This window comes from Dreissena polymorpha, chromosome 9, assembly GCF_020536995.1.
Source record: "Dreissena polymorpha isolate Duluth1 chromosome 9, UMN_Dpol_1.0, whole genome shotgun sequence".
NCBI lineage: Eukaryota > Metazoa > Mollusca > Bivalvia > Myida > Dreissenidae > Dreissena > Dreissena polymorpha.
Window position 1 is genome coordinate 50,067,461 of NC_068363.1, and position 27,645 is coordinate 50,095,105.

Below are 27,645 nucleotides of genomic sequence, written 5' to 3' on the forward strand. Positions count from 1 at the left end.
GGGGCAGGGTGGGAGTCCAAGGGGGCAGGGTGGGAGTCCAATGGGGCAGGGTAAGAGTCCATTGGGGCAGGGTAGGAGTCCAAGGGGGCAGGGTAGGGGTCCAAGGGGCAGGGTGGGAGTCCAAGGGGGCAGGGTAGGAGTCCAAGGGGGGCAGGGTGGGAGTCCAAGGGGGGGCAGGCGGGGAGTCCAAGGGGGCTGGGTAGGAGTCCAAGGGGGGCAGGGTGGTTGTCCAAGGGGGCAGGGTGGGAGTCCAAGGGGCAGGTTGAGAGTCCCATGGGGCATGATGGAAGTCTAAGGGGGCAGGGTGGGAGTCCAAGGGGGCATGGTGGGACCAAGGGTTGGTAGGGTGTTGCACCCTTCTATTAAGGCCTAGCTTGAGCACTGACTTATTTCAGTTTGCTAAAACATGTGTCACACTTGTCAACTGAAAATTGTGTTGTTTTTCTGTATCAGAAGGGAGTTTTAAAGTAACTTATTTTATGAGAAAATAAATGGTACTGTCATTTACTGGGTGTTTTCTAAAAAGTTATTGTTGAGTGTTGTGTAAGTAATTGCTGTAATCATCATTATGCAGTGATAATGCCTCAAAAAGAAGTCAGGGCAGTGAAAGTGCACTTAAAATTTAAAAGTGGTAACAATTTGAAGTTTAATAGAAGGATGGAAGAAAGGCATGAGTCACAAGGTGGCCAATTGATGTGCTAATTTCTTCAGTTAACTATGTGAACTGTTCCGAGGCAGAAAAGAACAGCCAAGTCTTGCCTCAGTTTGAACGTTATGACTCAATTGTACGAGCATGTCTACGTCTTTCAATCTTGTTGTTTTTGTATTTTATTTATGATCACTGAAGTTTGTCAAATAAGAACCACAAGGTGATGATCATGTTTTAAGCTTTAATTGCATAATTGAAATGCATTGCTGTTTTGGGAGAGCCTTTTCAGAAAAATAAATTTTATGATTTTGTGGCAATGGTTCAAACATAATTACACCACCAGATAATGCATATCACAATAAAGTTAGTCACACCATGTGATTCAGAAAGGATGGTTGCCTGAAATATTGTTTGCTTCATCTTTTGTTGTGCAGACAGAGTAATTGGTGTCGTTTGGCATACGACAATGCATTTTTGATGAAATTAATGACTTCGTGCAAAGCAGCTTAATGTTCAACCAATTGTTTGAATTATATTACTTTTGCTGCACTTTTAGACACTATTTAAGCAAACTGGTGCTTTATACATTTTACAAAATTGGTCAACTTCTCAGCAACTTACAATGACGCAAGTTGAGTGAATTATTGAACAAAACTATGCATGCAGAAACGTTTGGTTACAAATTTAATCCAAGGGCCATGTCCATAAACATTCTTGAACTTAAAATCTTACAGTCATAAACACTGCATTAACATCTTTCTCCAAAAAGGCACCAAGTACTGGTCTACCCTTGAAATGGGACTCAAGTATCTCAATTAGCCTCATGCCATTACCTATATTGAGCTAAAATAAAAATCTTTACTCTTCACTAGTACAACAAAGTGGCCGATGAAAATGAAAAATCTATGTAACTAAATGTTTTAATTGTGTAAAAGGGCCAGCTGAACAGATGAACAATGCATTGATCAGGTTGAGCCATCAACAAAAAATGCTCTTGGTCTCAAACCTAGTTTTAATCAAAATATTTATTAATGAGAATGCCTATATGTATTTAAAATTTATTTCCATTGGTTACACCTATGAGATTAAGTCTTAAGACTAAGGTCATGAATGTTTGTAGTCTTGGGGCCTGGCCCCTGCTATATGAACACTTTAACCCTTTAAGTGCTGGAATCGAATTTTGAAGGCCTTTGCAAACAGTTTGGATCCAGATGAGATGCCACAGAACATGGCGTCTCATCAGGATCCAAACTGTTTGCTATTCTTATAGTATTTTTTGAAAAAAATCGAAGAAAATGCTAATTTTAGAAATTCAGCAGACAACATTTTAGCAGTTGACAAATTTCCCAGCATGCAAAGGGTTAAAGGAATATCCTTATGGAAACAATAGCTTACGGAGCTTGACTGTTATTGGATTCAGTTTCGTTCAGACTAAGATTGAGATAATTGAGGGATTTAGAACTTTCATGCTTCTGAGACTAGCTCCTTCATACATGCATTTAACACCCTTTTCACAAAGCACGACCCAAATGATTGTGAATTATTAACACTATGTAAGTCATACATGTTTTTTTCAAATTATCAAGTCGAGGGAAAGTGTCATGAACCCATTACTACTTTACCATGAACACATTACTACTTCACCATGAACCCATTACTACTTTAAGTGTCATGAACCCATTACTACTTTACCAAGTGTCATGAACCCATTACTACTTTAAGTGTCATGAACCCATGACTACTTTACCAATTTTGAATGATGATAATCCATAAATGAACTAATAATTATATTTTTTTCTTTGCAAGGAATGTAATTTTTTTTTGTGTGTAACATAATTTATACATTCTTTTTTTAATCTAAAAATCGAAAACAAATCAGGAAATCATTGTTTTGCAATATGGTGAACAAGTCCTTATAATACTTTCAGCATTAATGTATGGGAGCAATAGTTGTCATTTTATATCACAGTATTAAAGGTATTAATCATCAAAATTAATTAAGCTGGTATCCGATTAAAGTATACCAAAGTTTAAGCATTCAAGGCGAGATTCATTTCACTCCTTAAAATTTAAACAGAAAAAAAGTTCATCATCAAAGAACATGTAGTCCATGTAATAATTATTACTTTGTCACAGTTCTTCAAAAAGATAATCACATAATTCTTCTATTGACGCACACTTTTACCAGGTGTTTGTAACTAATGTTTGTGTTTTTCACCTATATAATTCCTCTATTTAATAGTTGATATCAACTTAATCAAGATTGTACTTAACTGCCAAACTAATGCACGCAAGGTTACTTGATAATTTTATCTTTGGTAAAAGTAATTTACTGCTTTCACAAGTTATTGTGTTACTTAGAAATAACCTTACAACCTTTCGCAGTGAGCTCCCTTGATAATAGATGTTGTTATGCAAGGGAGAGAACTATTAATACTTTCATTTTACTAGTTATTGTTTAATTGTAATGCTGTCTATGATAAAATGACTCCAACAACATCTCTAAAAAGAACATGAGGTTAATTTTTACTAAGGAAGAATGAAATTACCTCTATATTCAAAATTCTGTTTGTTCAAACACTCAAAACTTTTTTTTGATTACTGAAAACAAATAATATTAACAAAAAAGTAATAATTGGCTTATGTCCTGTTTTGACCGCTTTAGGCCTATTGTTTTAATGGGGAATCAAACTGGATGACTGTTTGTTCATTAAGCTGGTCCCAGTTACATCAGTGGGGCTTTCAACAAAAAATAAATGATCACACTTAAAATACATTACTTTTATTCAAGATTAATTTGGTATGTTGTACAAGTACTCTTTTGGTCTTGATTTTGCTTAAAAAGTTAATGAAATTTGTGTTTTACGAATGGAATATTTTTAAAATTGAGTTTCATTAAGTAGAATTGATGTTAATTTTGTTAGATTGTATCTGAAGATTTGTTACAAAATTTGTGAACACATTACACTTATTTTCTTATTAAGAAGAAAAAACATTAAAAACAAAAACAAACAAAACAAGTATTTTGAAGACAAGGTCATTTGTATTTTGGTTTAATACCTTGACCATTAATGTGTCTGTAATCAATAATGAAATGATTTATTAAATGTCATAACCATTGTACCCATAGGGTAGGTTGTAGCTGTGATGGGAAAGCTTTATTTTGAGCGGGAAATAAATTGTTAACTTTGCTATTTTTACTAGCATAATATTCAGAGCATTTCTTACCTACAATGATGTATAAATGTTTGTTTCAGAATGGCATAATTCGTGGAAACAATGATGACTACTTGATTGAGCCTGTTAAAGAGGCTTCCGTCCATGGTTCGTCCGGTTTTGTTGGGCAGCCGCATAAACTTTACAAGCGATCACTGGTCGACTCACGCAATCAACACAGATATGAGGCAAAGAAAGCAGGTAAGGAAACTCATGTTCAATCAAAGTACTGGCAGTACTGGTGTGACGATGCTTTTGAAGAGGATGGATATAAAACATCAATTTAAGTTTATCTATATCACCACAATTGTGTATGTTGATACGAACATTTGGGTACGATAAAAAATTTGGGAACGAAAAAAATTTGGTACGAAAATTTTTTGCGTACAAAACATTTTTGGTACGAAAAAAAGTTTAGGGGTACGGGGAAGTAGTACCCATGGGTAACTTGACCCATTGAGCGAAACTGGGAGGCGGGTCACATTCTTGTTCATTAAGTATGGCAATACATTCATGATGATTCTCGAAAGTAGGTATGAGCACATAGCCGGACCATGTGAGCTCAATCGTATGAGCACTTGACTATCCGAGTTCGCCCACGAACATATGGATAAGTTAACTAATAGCGAAATGACCTTATACATGTATATGCTGAAATCTAACAATCGAACGAAATATCAAACATGGTATGTACACTTAGGTGGTTGTGTAATTTCTGTTAGAATATCGTATCCAATATGTAAATTTTGAATGATTGTGCCCGCACTTGAGTTTGTTGCCTTGTTTGAGTCTATACGCGCCTAGGCTGCACCCAGTGTGTGTATTTGTGTTTTTCAAAGGTAATGAGTTACCTCCGCGCTGAGGCTGCATAATGTTGGAATCCGGAGTGTGTCCAGCACTCCTACCTAATAAGATTAGATTGACTTCAGTTGGGACGAATTTTGAATGATAGCTGCAATTTTCAGCTATTTGTTTTGTACTGAAATACTTTTTAATTTTTTATATGGTCAAATGCTGCGGTGGGGGGGGGGGAGATTTTCCGGAAAAAAACAACTGTCAGGAATGGTGACCACAAAACATACAAAATATAACATTGCGCCGGGAGCGGGAATCGAACCGGTGTCGTAAAGGTGAAAAAGCGAACGTCCTTACCACTGCGCTAGCGGGACGGACAATTACGCAAAGAAATGTTGTTTTATCTATATATATCATAGCAGTGCAGCGTTTACAATTTGCAGGTTCGAAATTGTTCACATTCTTTAGTTTTGTGATCACGTAAAAAGTTAATTTTACATGTTTTTATTCGCAATTTATTTATTAAATCGAGAACAAATATCAAACAAAATAGAGAAAATATATAGTTGTTTCATTGGTCCATAAAAATAAAATGGATGTAAAATTACTAATTTGAAATTAACGTTCTGATACACTTATTGAATCTGTTTCCCCAGGATATGCTGTTCTATTAATATTTACCTTTATCAACACGAACGACAACTCTGCTAGGAGAATGTTATCAATGAAAATCAACGAGCAATCTCCTACGCAGTGGCGAATGCCAAGGGAAGTAACTGAAAAATCGAGTTATCTCAATCGGACTGGCTCGGTCTTTTACATAGGTCGCCATTGTGAAGAATTTTTTACTGGTTTTCAAACCTTGGACGCTGTTCCAACATCGTCAAAAAGTGTTTATAAATTATATTTAAGCATTTGACTGGACTCTTATGCCCTTGTTTTTGTTTTTTTTAACAAGACCGCCCAAGATATGGCTGTTAGTAAGTTCAGTAAAGATTTGACAAAGTCTTGATTTCAATTGATGTCTATGTACCACAATTGATGACCCACAACCCAGGGACTTGGTTATAGTATGTACCTCTCAGCATGCTTTTAACCACTTAATCCTTTACCACTAAGTGGTAAAGGGTTAAATACATATCTAAGTGGTAAAGGGTTAAATATTTATCTAAGTGGTAAATGTTTAAATACATACCTAAGTGGTAAAGGATTAAATATGTATCTAAGTGGTAAATGGTTAAATACATACCTAAGTGGTAAAGGGTTAAATATGTATCTAAGTGGTAAAGGGTTAAATATGTATCTAAGTGGTAAAGGGTTAAATATGTATCTAAGTGGTAAAGGGTTAAACTTGAACTATGACCTTGACCATACCTGCTTGTAATCTGTAACACTGCATCCTCATTATGCACAACACTAATTTTCATTGAGAATACCAACATATGACCATATATCTTGAATTGTGAATTTTGTCTTTGCTCCAGAAAAGTGCGACCATGAATTTTGACCTTTACCTTGGACCATGGGACCTGGTTCCTACCTGCAATATTGCCTCATCATGCTAATTCTTAATGGCAAATTATAAGATAATCTATTCATACTATTAAAAATACCATAATGTTACCTTGACCTTGAATTGTGACTTTTACCTTGGCTTGGACCTAGGGATCTGGTTATTGCATGGGACACACTCTGTCATTTTATGCTTATTACTAATGTCAAGGTTCTTTTTAATCATCCTTGCTGGACAAAGTTATGCTCCAGACAAAGTGTCAGGTGCTAATTGACTTGTGACTTTGCCCTTGGACCAAGAAATCTCCAGGTTACTGCGCATGACACTGAGCCTAACCATGCTGATCACTTTGGAACAGTTATATTAAAATCCACCCATGCTGGTGAAAATGGTAATATTTGACCTTTGATCTTTGAATTGTGACCCTGAGGTTTGACAGAGTGTCATCATGGTGATCCATTCTGCCAAGTTAGTTCAAATCCATGCATCAAGACAAAGTGTCAAGTATACATTTCCTAAAGTTGACCTTTGATCTTGAATTGTAGCCATGAACTTTGACCTACTGTTGTTGGGTAACAATCGATCCATGCTGGACAAAGTTATGCTCTGAATATATCATTTGTGCAGCTTGCTGGCCCGCCCATTGCCTGCCAAATCAGATTTTTTGCTAATTTTCGCCGTTGTTTTAAAACAGGCATATACAAATTATCAAAAGAATAACTGTGAATTAAAATTTTATGAAATGAATTTCATTCACCAGTTGCTTTGAGTGCTTCTCCAATAATTCTTTTCTCTTAGAAAATGACAAAAAAACACCTCCTATGACCTCCCATGACCTTTCTTAGAAGCTTAGCTGATGAGTACTTTCATTATGTATGACAAGGTTTTCATAAAACATTTACATGCGTCATTATGGCGGTTTTGTGTTCGCTTTTGTCTGGTTTAATGTAGTTATCTGCATACTACATGACCAATAGTCTGTCATGTGACCGGGCCGTCTGCTCACCTTTGAACTGAGGCATTTCTTATGAATAATGCAGGCTAGTTCAGTCTAAGGTCACACTAGAACTGTCACATTGTATTAACCTTTTTCCACTTAGATACGTTTTTTGACGCATTTGTAGTCCATTAGAAAGTTAAATTTAATTAAAGATCTTTCTCACTGGATTCAAGTTTTAAAGGCTTCATTTCCAACCCTAAGTTACTGATGAGCAGCAAACAGCATAAAACCTGAGCAGACTGCGATTTACTCGCAGGCTGTTCTGGTTTTATGCTGGTTGCAAAAGCCTTTTTCACTTTGCTTCTTATGGGAGAAAGGTTAGTTGTGCATGCCCCTTTTACATAACTAAATCAAGTAGCCTTAATTTGCATATTTTCTGAGAAAAATCCAAGAGTGTCATAGAAATGAACTGTGTTCTGTTTATATTGTTGCAATGGCATACATTGGTGTGTGTAATTTTTGTTCAATTGGTATAATGCAAATATGAATTTATTCAGGTTTATCAAGTATGTTTAAGACTCATTTTTAAAACCTTTTTTCAGATCTATTTTCAATGTCTAGTGCTTTTGACCAAGATGCAATTTCAGATCACACCTTTCGTCTAGGAGCTTACAAAATGTAATCACATTTTATTATGCAGGTGCAGATTTATTGTCAAAAATATCATTAAATAGATGATTTTCACACTTGCTAAATCTTTTGCTGAAAATTGAAAATGTCTGGGTACCCATTTATTTAAAATAATTGCAAACATTAAAAAAGGTTGTGTAGATATGATTGTCATCAAGAGAGATGGTGGGCCGGAAGGAGGGAAGAAGGAAGGGAAAAGAAAAAGAAATGAAATAGAATGGAGGAAATTTTGTGATAAAAGGTGTCTATAAACAAGTTTTATTTTTGTAATTACATTGATTATTTTAAAGATATTCCGCTGCTGTGGCATAGGATGCAGCCCATATGCAACTGCTTATGCTGTTGGCCTTTTTAGATTCCATTTTTGTGTTGTGTCGCTGCTGTTGTTACTTTGTCTGCCACTGATGTGGATGCAGCTATTGTTCTTCTGCTTTTGGTTTTGATTGTTCTGCTTGTATTTATACTGTCACTTTTGTAGCCTTTTTTGCTGATGTTTTTTTTTGCTTACCCATCTGTCTGTCCGTCTGTGGTACTCTAGGTAAGTCCATCTGTGCAAAATTTCCTTAATCAGCCATAAGTTTGCCATATATATTTATGAATTCAAAAAATAAATTACTATTAATAAAAACCGTAAGGACACCTAATGTTGCTATAACACCCATCTGCCTTCCTAAAAAGGTCAAGGTTACGATAAGAGGTAAGAAGTTAAATTTGGCCACATCTGGAAAAGTTTTACCCACAATATTGCCATATATGTATGGATTTTAGAATAATTTGACATAAAGATAAGCCATAATATGATGAATAGTGTAACATCCGTCTTCTAACCTCAAAGTTCAAGGTAACATTTAGAGGTTAGATATCAAATTTGACAGTAAAACAGCTTGCTATTGACATCAGTCGAGTTTTGATGGTGGTATGAGTGCTCTATGGACACACGTTACCTCTAATAGTGATTTTCTTGATAATTCTCTTGCTGTTGTTGCCATTTTTTGTTGTTGCTTTTTTTTGTCTGATCTTGTTGTTAGTTACTGTATACCACTAACACCCCATGTACTGTGAATTGCAGGTCAGGATTCGATTATTCTTGAGAAAGACGTAATGCTGGATTCTAATGAAGTTGAAATCAAGGAACAAAGCCATATCCTCATCAACAATGAAATTGACAACTCGCTTGACAAAATGTACCACTCGGTGGAGAAACGTTCTGCGTACAAGTACAAGTTTCTTAAGGAGATGAACACACCCAAGACTGTGGAAGTGTTGGTTGTCGTGGATAAGAACATGTACCACAACCATGGCGACGCCAACATCACCACCTACACTCTCACCCTTTTTAATATGGTGAGCTTTAAGTTTTGTTACGAACTTAGCCCTTTACTGCCCAGAAATGCATTGTTGTGCATTTGAAGTGCTTTAAATAATCAAATTAAATTGAAGACTTTTCTTGATAGATTCAACTTTTAAAGAACCAGTGTATTCATTTCCAACCACAAGATGCTGATTAGCAGCAAACAGCATAAAACATTAACAGACTGCGAGTTACTCGCAGGCTGTTCTGGGTTTCATGCTTGTTGCACATAGCCATTAACACTTTGCTTCTGTGGAGCGGGAAAGGGTTAAGGCTAGGCCACATGTCTGGGAACCACATTGATCAGGAATTAGTTTTCAAACTTTCAATATAAGTCAGTGAAAAAACTAATATTTAAAAGGACCATGACTGTTAAAAATGTATATGTCCTGTGACGTTTTGCCGTATTGAATAAACCATTTAAAATAAAAAAAACTCAATTTGTAAAAAAACATTTTATTGGTCAAAATTTTAGAGTCTGTATCTGGTAATATAATTTGTGTGAAAAAGATGATTCCTTCCAATTTAACTCTTTCAGTGCTGGAACCGAATTTTGAAGGCCTTTGCAAACAGTTTGGATCCAGATGACTCGCCACAGAACATGGCGTCTCATCAGGATCCAAACTGTTTGCTATTCTGATAGTATTCTTTGAAAATTAATCAAAGAAAATGCTAATTTTAGAAATTCAGCGAACAACTTTTAAGCAGACAACAAATTTCCCAGCATGCAAAGTGTTAAAGTGATAATAAAATCAAATGTACCAGTATCTGTGTTTTAGGAATGGTAAGATCATCATATGATATTACTATTTATGCCCCCAAAGGAGGGCATATAGTGATCAGACCGTCCGTCGGTCCTTTCGTCACACTTTGCGTTTAGGTTTCGCGTTTAGGTTTTGAAAAATGCTCATAACTTATACGTCCCTTCAGATAGCAACTTGATATTTGGCACGCATGTGTATCTCATGGATCTGCACATTTTGAGTGCTGAAAGGTCAATATCATCCTTCAAGGTCAATGGCCAAAAATCAAAGCGGCGCAGAAGGGCGCATTGTGTTTCTTACAAACACATCTCTTGTTTTTTTATAAATTTGCGTGCACTCAGGAAATGCAAGGTTGTTTTTTTTGCAGACGCAGACCATGAAACCAGGATTGCTGATGTTGCTATAGTTTGTTTTATTCAATCTGGGCCCTGCTATCATACATGTTTATATTGAGCACATCAGATAGGATTTGAAAGATGCAATCAGCAACCACAAGTGTTGCAGCCACCTGTATGATTGCTTAGATAGCATCAGTCTGTCTGCTGTATTTAAGATAAATTACCCATTCAAAAATATGTGTTATCATTATTTAACCTATAATTGTTGCAAAATTTATTTCTAGTGGCCTTAAGGGACTCTTGTTGTATAATATGTTGAACATGTATTATATAATATACAGTTTCCTGTATTATATTTGAGGATAGTAACATTTCTATGCAACAACATTATGTATATAACAAATTCTGATTTGTATGTCCTTCACCACTATAGTGGGGGACATATTGTTTTTGCCCTGTCTAGCTAGCTGTTGGTTTGTTGCTTTGTTTGTTTGGTCAAACTTAAACATTTGCCATAATTTTTTCAATATTGAAGATAGCAATTTCATATTTGGCGTGCATGTGTATCTCATGGAGCTGCACATTTTGAGCGGTGAAAGGTCAAGGTCATCCTTCAAGGTCAAAGGTCAAATATATGGGTCAAAATCGCTCATTTAGTGTACACTTTTGCAATATTGAAGATAGCAACTTGATATTTGGCATGCAAGTGTATCTCATGGAGCTGCACATTTTGAGCAGTGAAAGGTCAAGGTCATCCTTCAAGGTCAAAGGGCAAATATATGAGGACATGGTGTTTCACAAGCACATCTTGTTTAATTATGAATATTGTTGCAGTAGTTGGCAGTAAACAACTTAAGTTTGTATTAAGGTCTATATTTATATTAGGGATATTTAAACATGTATACATGTTATCAAACACATTGACTTTTGTAAGAAGCACCTCTGATAGTGACATATTAGGCTTTGTACTATGGTTTATATGATGGCTGACATTTCTTAGATTTCTTTTAGGATTGTGGTTTGGTTCTGACATGTGGGAGGCTGTCATAATCAGGTTTTGGATCACTCATTTCTTTGAAATAATTCATTTCCTTATGAAGTTTTTATCTGCGATTCCTTGTACTGGCTCGTAAAGAACATACTTGTTGATGTCTCCAGATGGCATTGACAGCTTTTACAGATAACTTCTTTTTATGGTCATGAGAATGAAAAGAACTAAATTCTAAACACTTCTGGAAATAAATTGTGGTACTTATGTTAAAACAATAACAATGAAAAAAAATGTCAATACCAATGAGACATATCTTATTCCATTATTTTGTCCATCCTGTCTTTTATATAAGATGTGCTGGATGAAACAACATTGGTTTTATAAAGATGTGTTTTGATCATGGTAACTTATCATTTTCCCTATCACCGATGTCAAATGGTATTAAACAATAATCATGATTATGTAATCTGAAGGTCTATTGTTTATGAGCCTTGTACTGTAAAAAAGGGGGTAAATGCATGTGCGTAAAGTGTTGTCCCAGATTAGCCTGTGCAGTCCACACAGGCAAATCAGGGACGACACTTTACGCTTTTATGGTATTTATCATTTACATAAAGTCTCTACTTTGCAAAAATCCAGTTCAGGCGGAAAGTGTTTTCTTTGATTAGCCTGTGTGGACTGCACAGGCTAATCTGGGAGGCATTTCACGCACATGCATTTAACCCCCTTTTCACAGAGCATGACTCATAAATATATTTATATATGTTTGCCCCCTCCCCCAACAAAAAAAACAACAAAATACAAAATCCGAATGCTGTTGTTTCTGTAACAAAGATTGTTTCCATTGGACTGTAAGCCACTTTAGGTTACACGGAATCTTGTTGGCAGATTTTGGTATTTTGGCAAATGTTATTAAATGTATTAACTATGAAAAAATAATTCAGTTTGTCTAAAATAACTTTATAAGCAGAAAAAAAGGAAAAAAGTTGTCTTTAACCAGGATTTGATTGAGCTTAAGGTGCAACATTATTGCTCAATCTTTATCATTCATATGCAGAACATTGAACCTAATCAATTCTCAGCCTGTGAAAATATTCATCTTACTAATTAAGTATCATGAATTTGAAACTGGGTCATGTGTGGTTAAAAACTAGGTCACTTTGTGATTAGAAAATGAAATTGTTAAGACTCTAGAGGCCACAATTATTGCCAATCTCCATGAAACGCTGAATTTCACATGCATTTGAAAATGGTTTTTGTTCATTCATAAGCATAGCAGCCACATGTTGATGCAGTTCTCCTTCTATTCTAGTCTATTTTAAAACCTTGAAAACCCTACCAGCTCAAAGCAATTTGGGTCCTTGAGGTCTCAGGTGAACGCCTTGGGGCCTTAAAATGGCCCTCTTGTTCCATTCTTAAGACCATTTATTTGAAAATATTCATTTCAGCAACCTGTGAAAAATGCCTTAATGTTGTTATATTTTGCCAATTGCTGTACATACATTTATTTTTGATCTGCTTTCAGTTGTCCCAGCTGTTTAAGGACGGTTCCCTAGGCAACAAGATCAATGTAGTTCTAGTGGGACTGATACTTCTGGAGGGAGATGAGGTAAAACTCCACTGAATTTTCTGTAACCTTCAACAATTGCCTATTTCACACCTCTTGTTGCACTTATCTGGATTTTACTGTTCCTAATTTGATGCCATGAACATATTATTGACATAAGTAACATGTATTTGCATGCACTATGATACAATTATTACTAGTTTTTTTCTATTTTGATATATACTGTCTCATGCAGTGATAACGTTTTACATATTTTTTTACCTTCATCAAATCAGGACATGTTGAAATTGCACCAGTTGCCTCTTGAGAGGGATTGCATTGTCAGTATAAAACCTGAGACCTCTATAATTCATAAAATAAAAAAGGAGCTAATTTTAGTATCGTTTTATATCTTTATCTTCTTTTAATTATGTCTCCATGAACATACAAAAGGCTCTTTGATGCAGAGGCTTACCATCTAAGTGAGTCATTATTTTTATTATTCATGGTTTATTTTAACATTAAAATTACCTGTGTCACTAAGCTACAAGGTACATCGTGCGTCTGCTGTTTTATGTTGGGTCGCCCAAGTGTGTAATTGTTACAACTGCGTCACAGACAGGGATTATCAACTGTTGTGGGATATAAAGTTGGCAGACGAGAGACGGTGTTAATGAGATCATGAAATCAAAGCGCTGAAGGCACTGCAGTTGTTCGCTGTTGTCGTCTTTGATTAGCTTGTGCGTATTGCACAGGCTAATCAGTGTGCACAAGCTAATCTTATTTGACGTGCATTAAGCCCCGTTTTCCCGGAAAGCAGCCAATATATACAGATTTCAATGATAAACACTAGACTGGCCAATGTCGACTTACAAGCTGGTATATAAACTCATTGCTAGAGGGTATATACACTCACTGGCTAGAGCAGAATCATTTGTCATCTGCTGCAGACAGGCAGCGGTAATCGTCCCTTGCAGAGTGAGTTGTGGTTCTTACCGTACTTAAGGCTTCTAAGCACATACTGATTCGCAAAATATGCTCTGTAAATTGAGCTGGCCGCTAACGCGACCAACTAAAAAAAGGATCTTGAAAAAAAATAACATCAGCAAATAGGTACGTGATGACTATAAAAACCAGATATAGGCTAACTATTTTTATGTCCCCCACCACTATAGTGGGGGACGTATTGTTTTTGCCCTGTCTGTTGGTTTGTGTGTTTGTTTGTTTGCAATATATAAGATAGCAACTTCATATTTGGCATGCATGTGTATCTCATGGAGCTGCACATTTTGAGTGGTGAAAGGTCAAGGTCATCCTTCAAAATCAAAGGTCAAATATATAGCTTCAAAGCGGCGCAAAAGGGGACATAGTGTTTTTGACAAACACATATCTTGTTTAAATTTAGGAAATTTGGTAATTTGTATTATGATTCATTTTTCTTAAGGAAAAAAAACAACAATATTAGATCTACATGTATTGCAAGCTCATCATTTTTAACCAGGTTTTAAAGAACTGGTTATTAGATTGGCGAATGCGGGCGGGCTGGCTGGCTGGCTGGCGGGCGGGCTGGCGGGCGGGCGGAACAAGCTTGTCCGGCCATAACTATGTCGTTCATTGTCAGATTTTAAAATCATTTGGCACATTTGTTCACCATCATTGGACTGTGTGTCGCGCGAAATAATTACGTCGATATCTCCAAGGTCAAGGTCACACTTTGAGTTCAAAGGTCAAAAATGGCCATAAATGAGCTTGTCCGAGCCATAACTATGTCGTTCATTGTCAGATTTTAAAATCATTTGGCACATTTGTTCACCATCATTGGACAGTGTGTCGCGCGAAATAATTACGTCGATATCTCCAAGGTCAAGGTCACACTTTGAGTTCAAAGGTCAAAAATGGCCATAAATGTCCCTTGAGATATAACCTTCATATTTGGTATGCATGTGTATATGGACAAGGCCTTTCCATACGCACAACAATTTTGACCCCTGTGACCTTGACCTTGAAGTAGGGGTCTGCGTTTAGGTTTCAAAATCTGTGTTTAGGTTTCGAAAAATGCTCTTAACTTCTATGTCCCTTGAGATATAACCTTCATATTTGGTATGCATGTGTATATGGACAACGCCTTTCCATACGCACACAAATTTGACCGTCCGTCCGTGTGTCCGTCCGAAAACTTTAACGTTGCTCATAACTTTTGCAATATTGAAGATAGCAACTTGATATTTGCCATGCATGTGTATCTTATGAAGCTGCACATTTTTAGTGGTGAAAGGTCAAGGTCATCCTTCATGGTCAAATGTCAAAAAAAATAATTCATGTGCATATCTCCAATGTCAAGGTCGCCACGACTAAAAATAGATTTATTTTAAAACAAACTTACAAAGGGGGTTAATTTTCTTTGTTCATTTCAAAAGTTCAGTTTGAGTTGTCTCCCTTTATCAGATTTTTTTTCACAATGAAAACCTGGTTTTGTGACAATTTTGTCCCTTGTTCTTTTTAAAGCTCTCATTCACAATTAACAGTAATTTTTTAGCTTGGCTGTGTTCAGAGGAAACTCGAGGTATTGTCATGGCCACCTCGTCTTCCAGCGTCATGCTAAAACCTTTACATTTTGTTAACCTTTTGAACATAGGCTCTAAAATCAAAGTGCTTCCACCTACAACTTTGAGACTTCATTATGTAGATGCACATTGATGAGTTCTACACGTCACACCCATTTTGGGGTCACTATGTCAAAGGTCAAGCTCACTGTGACTTCTAAAAATAAAAAAATTGACAAGCTTTCATTTATTTTAAACTGCACACGCAGCCGAGCGTTGGCATCCGTTATGCGGTGCTCTTGTTAAATGTATATGTTGGTTTGTGTATTTGTTCAATTTAAGCAATTGTTGTCCTTATTTCTTAATCATTCCAAATAAATTTAATCAGAAACTGTTAACAAACACTGTTTTGCTTGTTTGTAAAAAGCATTTATCAGAATAATAATAAGACAAGCAGAACTATATTTGACAAACCCTCAAATGTTTATGACTCTAAACCATTGACCTGTGTAAATAAACTAAATTAACTTCATTGCAAACAATCATTCTTAAGAGCTTTATCAAATTAAAGATGATAGCTTGAATGATGACCTGTCAAATTAATTAAGACTCGGACCTATAGGGCACTGTGACCAAAAAGTGCTCACAACATAAGCGCATCAAAAGCGTTTATTGTTTGTGACTCAGTGAACAGCTCTGTGACGCAGTGTGTGATTCAAGATGACAAAACGTCCAAATCTGTACTTGTTTAGATGTTGTGAGACATGGTTTTGACAAGTTTGTAGGGGGAGTGGTGGCGCTATCAAATGAATTGTGAAGTTGTACACTACGACGTTTTTTTTTTTTGCCTGTTCAGTTGTCATTGTCTTAGGGCTAGCTTTAAAAATAATTGTTAAAAAATGTTTCTTTTATTAGAATGTAATGCTAAAACAAGGCAATGGGTTATGAAAATATCTCTTGATAAATTTTTATTTACTTATACAAATTTAAAGTTCCCAAGATTTTTAAAATATTTGATAAGATTTAAATGTTAGTATGTTATACCAATTAGATTATCAGAGTAGTGTGAGTTCAGTACTTTTTGTAAATTATGCAAAAAAAACTTGTGAGAAGTTGATGTATTGTAAATACAAGTGGTAAAATTATTCTAGTGCGGATGGTGATATGATAATAAAGAAGTAACTGATAATTTAATTATTGGGATTACGCCATTATCATCAATAGAGGCCCAAGGGCCTCCGGTTCAAAGATCATAAATTGTCATAGCATGAATGATTCTATAAAATGATAACAAATATTATTATTTCTCATTTCAGCGAGGTTTGAACATCGATTACAATGCAGATGCCACCCTGAACAGTTTCTGTCAATGGCAGTCAGTGCTTGTGGGAGCGAACGGACGCCAGCACGATCATGCCATTCTTCTCACTGGCCTTGACCTGTGCTCCTATAAAAACTCACCCTGTGACACACTCGGTATGGGAAAAAACAATATCTTTGAATTTAACATGAATTTTGTTAACGATTTTATTAGAATATGTAGTAACAAGGAAGACATATGCAAGAAATACAGTCCTTTTCGTATAATTCTACTACACTTAAAACAAAAGATTCGAAACAGAGTGACTCTTATTATTTTTTAAAGTAATTGATTTCTGTCAGTCATGAAAACTAGTATATGACCCTTGCTCTGTGAAAAGGGGGTTAAATGCATGTCCGTTAAATGTCGTCTCAAATTAGACTGTGCAGTCTGCACAGGCTAATCAGGTACAACACTTTCCACCTAAACTGGATTTTTAATAAGAAGAGACTTTTTTTAAACAAAAAATATAAAAGCGAGAGTGTCATCTCAGATTAGCCTGTGTAGACTGCACAGGCTAACCTGTGATGACACTTTACGCACATGCATTAACCACCCTTTTTACAGAGTACGTCCCATATACATTAGTGAGCCAGAAAAATATGTGCATCAAATTTGGTTATACAATCAATGATTATTTCTCTTTATTGTTCAAATACAGCGGATGAATTGGTTACCTATGTAATATTATTTGATCCCAAATCATTGGTTACCCCAAAACAAAAATGTGTTGCTTTTGCATGTTTCAGGTTTTGCACCCATGGAGGGCATGTGTAACCGTGTACGCAGTTGCACGGTCAATGAGGACACAGGCTTGTCTACTGCCTTCACTATCGCGCATGAAGTGGGACACAAGTACGATCCTCATCAATTCTTGCTGTTTGTTTTAAATTACACATTTTAACCCATTTATGCCTAGCATCTAGAAAAAAGGCCTTTGCAAACAGCGTAGACCCAGATGAGACGCCACATGATGTGGCGTCTCATCTGGGTCTATGCTGTTTGCCAAGGCCTTTTTTTCTGGACGATTGGCATAAATGGGTTAAAAACAACTCATCCTCATAACTTTGAGACAGCCCCCAATCAAAGGTAATCTTGTTCATTATTTTTAGACAAAGATCATGCATAACATTGATACAAGCTTATAAAAAATAATAATAATTATGTTGCTAATACCTTTGTTTGTTATTTATTTATAACTTGACACTTTATAACATTTGGGCAACCCTGATTGATATTTTTTTTAGGAATCCAGTTTATAATTTTGAGATATTCAACGTTAATAATTTTAAGACATCCACATTGTCAGCAAACATTTACAAGGCAGTTTCTTATGGGTTTGTATCATGGCGAGCTTATATAGGGAAGCCAATATTAATGCATGTGATACTGGTTCCATTAAGATTCCTAGCAGGGCTTAAGACCAACCTCTTCATGAGACCATCCCCGTTTGATCCCTTTATAATTTTGAGATGACCCTTCTGATCCCTTTATTATTTTGAAACGAATCCTGTCTGTTGCAGCTTTGGCATGTTCCACGATGGGGAGGGAAACTACTGTACGGAGTCTGCAGGCAAAATCATGTCCCCCACCCTGATGGGCAAGGATGGCCAGTTTCATTGGTCCGTCTGCAGCAAGGCCTACCTCATGAGGTTTCTTAAGTGAGTATTGGAATAACGCATAATTTTGAAATATTTTGCGTGTTATATGGTACATTTTATGTTTCATACTATTAAAAGGAACTGTTTTGTTAAAAATGATCTCTGAAAGTTGGTATGCAGCATGATATATTCTTAAGAAATTTTTAGCGAGGCGGTTTTCGGAGAAAACCCGAGCTATTGTCATAGCCAGCTCGTCCCCGTCCGCCGTAGGCATCATGCTAAAACCTTAACATTGGCTCTAATATCAAAGTGCTTCCACCTACAACTTTGAAACTTCATATGAAGATGCACCTTGATGAGTTCTACAAGCCACACCTATTTTTGGGTCAAAGGTCAAGGTCACTGTGACCTCTAATATCAAACTTTTACATAGGCTCTAAGATCAATGTGCTTCCACCTACAACTTTGAAACTTCATATGTAGTTGCACCTTGATGAGTTCTACATGCCACACCCATTTTTTGATCACTAGGTCAAATTTCAAGGTCACTGTGACCTCTAATATAAAACTAACAAAAACCTTAACATTGGCTCTAAAATCAAAGTGCTTCCACCTACAACTTTGAAACTTCATATGAAGATGCACCTTGATGAGTTCTACAAGCCACACCTATTTTTGGGTCAAAGGTCAAGGTCACTGTGACCTCTAATATCAAACTTTAACATAGGCTCTAAGATCAATGTGCTTCCACCTACAACTTTGAAACTTCATATGTAGTTGCACCTTGATGAGTTCTACATGCCACACCCATTTTTTTATCACTAGGTCAAATGTCAAGGTCACTGTGACCTCTAATATAAAACTAACAAAAACCTTAACATTGCCTCTAAAATCAAAGTGCTTCCACCTACAACTTTGAAACTTCATATGTAGATGCACCTTGATGAGTTCTACACGCCACACCCATTTTGGGTCACTACGTCAAAGGTCAAGGTCACTGTGACCTCTAAAAAAAATATATATAAAAATTGTCTGACAAGCTTTCTCAGCCGAGCGTGGCACCCGTTATGCGGTGCTCTTGTTTACCATTTAACCCTGTATCACTTAGATACATATTTTGACGCATGTGTGGTCTCTTAGACAAGTAAATTTAATTAAAGACCTTTCTTACTACATTAGAGTTTTAAAGGCTTCATTTCCAACCCTCAGGTACTGATGAGCACAAAACAGAATAAACCCTGAACAGACTGCCAGTTATTCGCAGGCTGTTCTGGTTTTATGCTGGTTGCAAAAGCCATTATCACTTTGCTTCTTAAAGGGGAAAGAGTTAATTGAAATATATTTCATTATTATATTTAAATAACCTTGAACTCTTGTATCAATAAAAAATAGGAGAACTCAAACAAGACTCTTTATACTGGATAATTACAGAGATAACTGAATGACAAATGACTGAAATACAGGTTACAATGCACTATATTTCCACAGCACGCCACAGTCAGACTGTCTGGATGATGAACCACGGCAAGTAGCTGAGCTGAAGTTCCCAGACAAGCTTCCGGGAGAACTGTACAATGCGGACATCCAGTGCAAATGGCAGTTTGGAAACAAGGCTCGCCACTGCACGTATGACTTTGGAAAGGTAGCCTGCTATTATTATTAAACAATTGATTGATTTTGTCCTGTCTGTTGGTTGGTTGGTTGGTTTGTGTGTTTGTTTGCTCCAACTTTAACATTTTGCCATAACTTTTGCAATATTGAAGATAGCAACTTCATATTTGGCATGCATGTGTATCTCATGGAGCTGCACATTTTGAGTGGTGAAAGGCCAAGGTCATCCTTCAAGGTCAAATGTCAAATATATAACTTCAAAGCGGCGCAGAAAGGGACATAGTGTTTCTGACAAACACATATCTTGTTTTAATTTAAAATTTGTTACATATTACCCTTTTAACTCTCATGTGATACGACTTCACATAATCAACTCACATGAAACAGAACACCTTTTCTAGCATAATTGTCTATATTTATTAACCACTATGTTACTTACTATTCATAGATTTTATCAGTTGTGATGAACTAAATTCTGACTAAAAATACATTCTTTTTCGAATATATAGGATATCTGCAAGGCGCTCTGGTGTTACCGAGGCAACAAAAGGTGTGAGACCAAGTTCCTGCCAGCTGCGGAGGGAACTTCTTGTGGAGAGGGAAAGGTGCCCATGATGGCAGTTTAGATAAATAACCAATGATTGTGTAGATAAATAGATCTAACATTATAATTCATAGCCAGTTATCTTATTTGCTTGCTCATTTATGGCAATTTTTTATCACACCTGTAACATAACAATTTGAAGAGTTGTCCATTTTCAGTTATCTCATATGCAAATCCCATCAGAACAGCCGTATTTATTAAATAAGCAATAATGATAATGAAGAATACAATATAAATATTGGGCACTTAGGGTTTCTTTTATGGGGACAATTCAATGGGTCAAGATAACAAACATGTTGTAAAGAATTATTTGTTAGAAAAATGTACATATTTTAAGTCAGTGTCATTTTTAGGAAGAAAACAAATATTAAATAGAAAAAAAGTTTTTAAATAATTAACACCATTTTATTGCATTCAATGTACATTTTTCTGTGATGTTCAAACAGTGGTGCCGCATGGGTAAATGTGTTGACTATGGTAACGATGGTCCCAGACCGATCCATGGTGAGTGGTCAACATGGTCCGAGTGGTCGGAGTGTTCCAGAACCTGCGGGGGAGGAGTTATAACACGGGACAGGGAGTGCTCCAGACCACTGTAAGTGTACGAAAATATGTGACTTGTTGTCTTATTAGATTGAATCTATTTATTTTAGCTTCATTGAATCAAAAGACAAACTCTTATTTAAACGTTATAAAATCAATTTGCTGATTAGAAGCAGTACTTGGTGTCTTTTGGGGGAGATCTAAAGAATGCTTCCGCAGTTGGGACACCATGTGCACCACGCCACGGCAACCTCTCACGAGAATAAGTGGCTCATTGTCAGGCAATTGACCACCAGCCATCTTTCAAAGTCAATCGATACCACTTTATAGCTGCAAAATAAAGAGTGTTGTAGCTATGTGTTGAGAATGAGAGTATTATTTAGGTGAATTTGGCAAATTGATCAATTATTTGGCATTATTGAAGAGCTTTTAAGTTTTGGTCAATTGCATCTGATCCAAAGGTTTATTAAAGGTTTATTAACCCTTTGCATGCTGGGAAATTTATCGTCTTCTAAAATGTCGTCTGCTGAATTTCTACAATTAGCATTTCTTCGATTTTTTTTCAAAATATACTATCAGAATAGCAAACAGTTTGGATCAAGATGAGACGCCACGTTCTGTCTTCAAAATTCGGTTCCCGCACTAAAAGGGTTAAGACTGGGAAAAATTAGTATTTGGTATCCTGAGGGGAGGGGGATCATTAGAGCACTTATAAAGTGGGGATCAAACTGGGAGCTTTAGTTTGGTAGCTGCACATCATTTACCTGTAGTTTGCAAAATGTTTAAATAATTAGTCTTTGAGGGAGATCTAAAGAACGCATCAGCAGTTGGTACACCATGTCCACTACACCATGGCAACCTCTCAAGAGAATAAGTGGCTCATTGTATTGGAATTGACCACCAGCCATCATTCAAAGTCAATAGAATTTAAAACCACTTTTTATCCCATAATCAGACGTGCATTGTCGAAATAAACCACTGGAATAAATTTTCCTCTATTTCGGCAGTGCTGAAATATAGCTGTCACACGCGGCGGAGAATGGTCATATTACTAAGAATCAACTATAAAGTAATCATTTTTAGTAAAATCGAATCAGATTCAACAAAACAAACAATTTGATACCAAGATGTAATATATTTTTAACACATAATACAACTCAAAAAGCAGAAAAACATTATTTACAAATATTAAGTGCGCGAACTCGTGATGTCATTATTAACACGTCATACGACACAATGCATGTTCTTTCACGCTAAAGCTGCAGTTGTTTAGTGTGGTTTTTTTTTTCATTATTTCTTAAAAATTGTGGACGTAGAGGTATGATAAACAGAAAAACAGGTTAGTTACTGATCTTTTTGTAATGTATTAGGCTCGGCACGATTAAAATAATGAAACAATGTTTGCTTAAAATAACTTTGGGATTTTCCGTGTAGTTTGATTTTCCTATTCTATTTTTAAAGAAATATTTTACGACTAAGAAAATTGATGGGATAAATCGAATACTAGGTCGGTGCCGAATAAAGCAAAGTTTATTTTGCTCGGCACAAAAATCTGAACCACTCGCCAAGGCTCGTGGTTCAGATTTTCTAAGCCTCGCAAAATATACTTTGCTTTATTCGGCACCGACCTAGTATTCTCTATATAGCTGCAAAATAAAGAGTGTTGTTGCAATGTGTTAAGAATGAGAGTATTACTTTTTGATATTTGGCAAATTGATCCTTAATTTGGAGTTAATAAAGACCTTTTAGTGTAAACCTTTCAATTTTTGGTGAATGATCAAACTGGGAGCTTTCGTTTGGTAGCATCATTTACCTGTAATTTGCAAAATATTAAATTAATCCCTTATTGTACATGAATATTTTAAGGATGCTGTGTCTTCCAGTCATATTGCTAGATAAAAATACATTACAGCACTTTTAAAGATAGCAGTAAATTCAACAAAACATGCACACCATTTTATTTTATGTCAACATTTAATACACAAAAACATTATTTAATATTTCAGATCACATTTGGGTTATTATTATCATACTTTTGGAAGAGAAGCAGAAATACCTACAATTTTCATTATTTTGAATGCCACATAACAAGATACAACAAAACAATCAAACAGTTTTTCCTGACGCTTGTGAACGCAACAGTGGATGCTTTTCCCACTGTTTTGCATCCTGCAACTGTCTCAAGTCTCAAAGCCGCTCTATTTTCTAATGCCAGATGCTTATAAATGAGACTTTTCTTGGGAAAACATGACCTTATGCACGTGCTTACATTCTTATCCCAGATTAGCCTGCGGAGTCAGCACAGGCTTATCAGGGACAAAACTTTCCGCTTTAATGGCTTTAAAAAAAAAAGAAGTCTGTTGTTTGCAAAAAATCCAGTATAGGCAGAGTGTTGTCTCTGATCAACCTTTGTTGACTGCACGGGTTAATCTGGGAACACTTTACACACATGCATTAACCCTTTCAGTGTGGGAACCGAATTCTAAAGGCCTTTGCAAACAGTTTGGATCCAGATGAGACGCCACAGAACGTGGCGTCTCATCAGGATCCAAACTGTTTGCTATTCTGATTGTGCTCTTTTTAAAAAAATCAAAGAATATGCTAATTTTAGAAATTCAGCAGAAGACATTTTAGCAGACGACAAATTTCCCAGCATGCAAAGTGTTAAGCCTGTTTCCAAGTGTGGGGCTCAAATGCAAGCAAAATTGTGTACAGAATTATGCACGGTGCACTTGTCTTAAGCCTGTAAGACGCTATTTTCTAAAGCCAGATGCTGATAATTGCAAGCAACATCCAAATTTGCACGGTGCACTTGTCTGTGAGGCAGCAGTACAGTGGTCGAGCCTGCAAATGAAAGAAGAAGTTGCTCTGGGAAAACTGGGCTTAATGCTTGTGCTTCAAGTGTCTTTCCAGATAAACCTGTGCAGTTTGTACAGTTTAATCTAGGACAGCGCTTTATGCTTTAATGGCTTCTTAACAAAAATCCAGTCAAGGCCAAAAGTGTCATCTCTTATTAGCCTGTGCATTCTGCACTGACAAATGAGGGACGACACTTAACTCACTAAACGTGTCTGTCAGGCCGCAGTATGGTGGGCGAGCCTGCGAGGGGGAGGACAAGGTGTACAAGATGTGCAACGTCCATGAGTGCCCGACTGACAGCGAGGACTTCCACGCCGTGCAGTGCGCCACCTACAACAAACAGCCGTTCAGAGGCTGGTACCTGCAATGGAAACCCCAGAAACGTGTCAATGATGGTAAAATCCTTTTAAAAAAGTTGTTAGTGGTTTATTCTTTACCACTTAGATATGTATTTTTACGCTTATGTCATCCATTAGAAAGTTTAATTTAATTCAAGACCTTTCTTACTAGATTCAAGATTTCAAAGCTTCATTTCCAACCCTTAGATACTGATGATAAGCAAACAGCATTAAACCTGAACAGACTGCGAGTTAGGCTGTTCTGGTTTTTTGTTTGTTGCAAAAACCATTTTCACTTTGCTTCTTATGGGGGAAAGGGCTATATGCCTACAAACGTCTGGTAACTGCAGTGGAAGCCATTATGATGGTAAGGATAGTGAACAGCTAGTTTTATGGCATATTCCTTAAATGTAATCCCAGGTTAACATGTGCACTCTGCACAGGCTAATCAGGGATGACACTTTTTGCTTTTATGGAATTTTTCCTTTAAAGGATGTCTCATCTAAAAAAAATCCAGTTCAAGCAAACCACAGAAACGACACAATGATAGTAATATACCGTTCAATGAAGGTCTTTGCATTTAATTAAAGAAAACACTTTACAATAGCGTTGCTAAAGTTGCAAGTTTGTTCTTCAGCTGCAAATGAAGTTTTATCACATGCTATACCCTGTTTTCAATGTATTACAACCATTACATTTTATTTTTTTATATTACACATGGGTAATACAACATTTTTTAGCGTTTTCATTGGCTTAGTTTTCTTTTATTGACCAATCGCATTTTGTTATTTTGCTTTGTTAAAGCCGAGGCATTCCAAATGACGTCAGGAAATGTAAACAATATTCGAGATTTATCATTATGTTTGTGTAAATATTTATTTAATTTGCTCATTTAAAAGCATGTGATAAAAAAGATCTGACACTCGTTGTCATATCATACCATATTTTATTAAACTCGTCCAGGAAATTCGTTAGTAAGCTCGCCAAAAGCTCTCTTACTAACAAAATTCCTGAACTCGTTTAATAAAATATGGTATGATATGACAACTCGTGCCAGATCCTATATAAATAGAGGATATTTGTTGGATTTGGTGGAATATTGATTTGAATTCAAGAGTGATCATAGAAAATGATATTTCTCAAGTGGCACAGCCACAACTGAATTTTTTTCTATGATCACGAGTGAATTAAAATTGATATTCTACTAAATGCAACAATTTTTCGTTTTTATGCTTATAAATGATTATTTTTGTATTTGTCCGGGTATAATGATGTCATAACGTTATGAAAAAGAGGTCATTTCACAGTATAACAGTTATAACTGTCACTGTTTATTTCCACTGTTTAAAGCAGTGAATTTACAGTTTTAATTCGCTGATATTTCTTTTTAAACCACAGGAAAGCATTAAATACAGTCCTTATATTGAAGTCACTCAGTTTGTTGAGTGGAGCAAACTATTTCCACATTACTCAAGGGGTGAAATGGAAACATTAAACTTGAATCTAGTATAAATATGTCTTTAATTTCATTAGAGTTTTAAAGGTACTACAAATGTGCCCAATCGTTTTATCCTTTTTTCCAGTGACTGAGCCCTGCAAGCTGTTCTGTGTAGCAGACACCTCAAATTACGTGTTCACCATCAAACACACGGCCACAGATGGCATGCAGTGCGGGGCAGAAGACAACAAGATCTGCGTGCAGGGCGAGTGCATGGTGAGAATACAGGTGGCCATAATGGCAGTCATTGGAAACTAGTTAATATAGGTTATATTATAGGGAAAGACGGTCTTAAATGTTAAAATGCATGTTAATTATTATGTGGTGTAAGCAAAACAATGATGTCATTTTGAGTTTGCATATTTAATGCTAAGTTTCATTTTTAGTATACCGGTAAATGAGTGGTGATCTGTGAAAAGGGGTTTAATGCAGGTGCATAAAGTGTCATCCCTGATTAACCAGTCTGCACAGGCAAATCAGAGACGACACTTCGCTTGTATTTTTAGTTTAAAGAGACTCTTCTAAGTAAAAATCCAGTTTAACTCTTTCAGTGCTGGAACTGAATTTTGAAGGCCTTTGCAAACAGTTTGGATCCAGATGAGACGCCACAGAACGTGGTGTCTCATCAGGATCCAAACTGTTTGCTATTCTAATAGTATTCTTTGAAATAAAAGTCAAAGAAAATGCTTATTTAAGAAATTCAGCAGACGGCATTTTAGCAGACGACAAATTTCCCAGCATACAAAGGGTTAAGTTGACAGTGTTGTTCCTGATTAGGCTTTTCAGACATGCTAATGTGGGACAACACTTTATGCACATGCATTAAACCCCCTTTTTACAGAGCACAGCTCAAATGTAAGAACAAGAGCAAGGAAACTACAGTGGAACTGGAACAGTGAAAATTATTTTTAAAAAATTAACTGTTATTTTTGGTGTTATTCTTCACTGGTTGAAACAGTGAATACCAATTATTACTGATAATTCTCAAAACAACACAAGAAACCTTAAAACAAACATTTATTCGTTTGGTGGAAGTGAAAAAGACCTCTAACTTCTGATAATGTAACCGTTCTTTTTTTTTTTTTTTGTGCAGTCTGTAGGGTGTGACTGGATTGTTGGCTCAACGCAGACCACAGACATGTGTGGTGTTTGTAATGGCGATAATTCCACCTGCCGTCTCATTCAAGGGGAGTACATGGAACAGCCAAAACTTAACAGTAGGTTATATTGCAATACATTAAACTGAAAGTCACACTTCAGTATTCTTGTATTTGAAGTAGGTTATTCTACATTAGATTGATCACTATATATATAGCGCTGCAGTATGTTAAACCAAAGGTTACACTGAATTAAAAAAAATGAATTCTTGTGCTTATTCTTTTTGTGACATTTGACTCTTTCAACATTTATGTTAAAGTTAACATGAACTGCATTACATATTTAAAAATAACATTCTTATTATTTCAGCCTACTTCCCAGTCACAATCCTCCCAAAGTCTGCCCGATCGATTCGCATTCGGGAGAAGGCCCTCTCATCCAACTACCTTGCGGTGCGGAACATATTTGGCCAGTACTTCCTAAACGGGCATCAACGTGTGGCCTGGCCCGGTAGCTACTCCCTAGGAGGTGCCAAGTTCCAGTACAACCGGCCGTACAATGAACCAGAGACACTGGAAGCAGAGGGACCTTTAGAAGAGGAACTCGTTTTAGAGGTAGGGCTTTTGTCATGTGAAAAAACATACTTGAAGTTGGTGGGTTTTAACCCTTTACCACTAACGTATTATAAGGCATTTGAAGTCCATAACAAAGTTATATTTAATGAAAGACTTTTCTTACTAGATTCAAGTTTTAAAGGCTTCATTTTCCAACCCTTAGGTACTGATGAGCAGCAAACA

General features: G+C 36.3%; 2 protein-coding genes across 5 annotated transcripts in view; one reads left to right on the plus strand and one right to left on the minus strand.

The window, feature by feature from the left end:
* Positions 1-27,645, minus strand: part of LOC127846488 (uncharacterized) — a 496,240-nt gene that overhangs the window by 259,157 nt on the left and 209,438 nt on the right. The gene's annotated exons all lie outside the window — the stretch shown is intronic.
* The window catches only part of LOC127846486 (A disintegrin and metalloproteinase with thrombospondin motifs 18-like), a 146,893-nt gene that overhangs the window by 97,146 nt on the left and 22,102 nt on the right, over positions 1-27,645 (plus strand). For both annotated transcript variants that reach the window (XM_052377758.1, XM_052377757.1), the window contains exons 4-16: positions 3,907-4,066; positions 8,873-9,147; positions 12,773-12,856; positions 16,653-16,812; positions 17,446-17,551; positions 18,220-18,357; positions 19,786-19,939; positions 20,418-20,513; positions 20,959-21,107; positions 24,134-24,309; positions 25,836-25,966; positions 26,844-26,967; positions 27,218-27,462. In XM_052377758.1, coding sequence (XP_052233718.1) covers positions 3,907-4,066; positions 8,873-9,147; positions 12,773-12,856; positions 16,653-16,812; positions 17,446-17,551; positions 18,220-18,357; positions 19,786-19,939; positions 20,418-20,513; positions 20,959-21,107; positions 24,134-24,309; positions 25,836-25,966; positions 26,844-26,967; positions 27,218-27,462 — 1,998 coding nt within the window. The remainder of the gene's footprint in view (positions 1-3,906; positions 4,067-8,872; positions 9,148-12,772; positions 12,857-16,652; positions 16,813-17,445; positions 17,552-18,219; positions 18,358-19,785; positions 19,940-20,417; positions 20,514-20,958; positions 21,108-24,133; positions 24,310-25,835; positions 25,967-26,843; positions 26,968-27,217; positions 27,463-27,645) is intronic.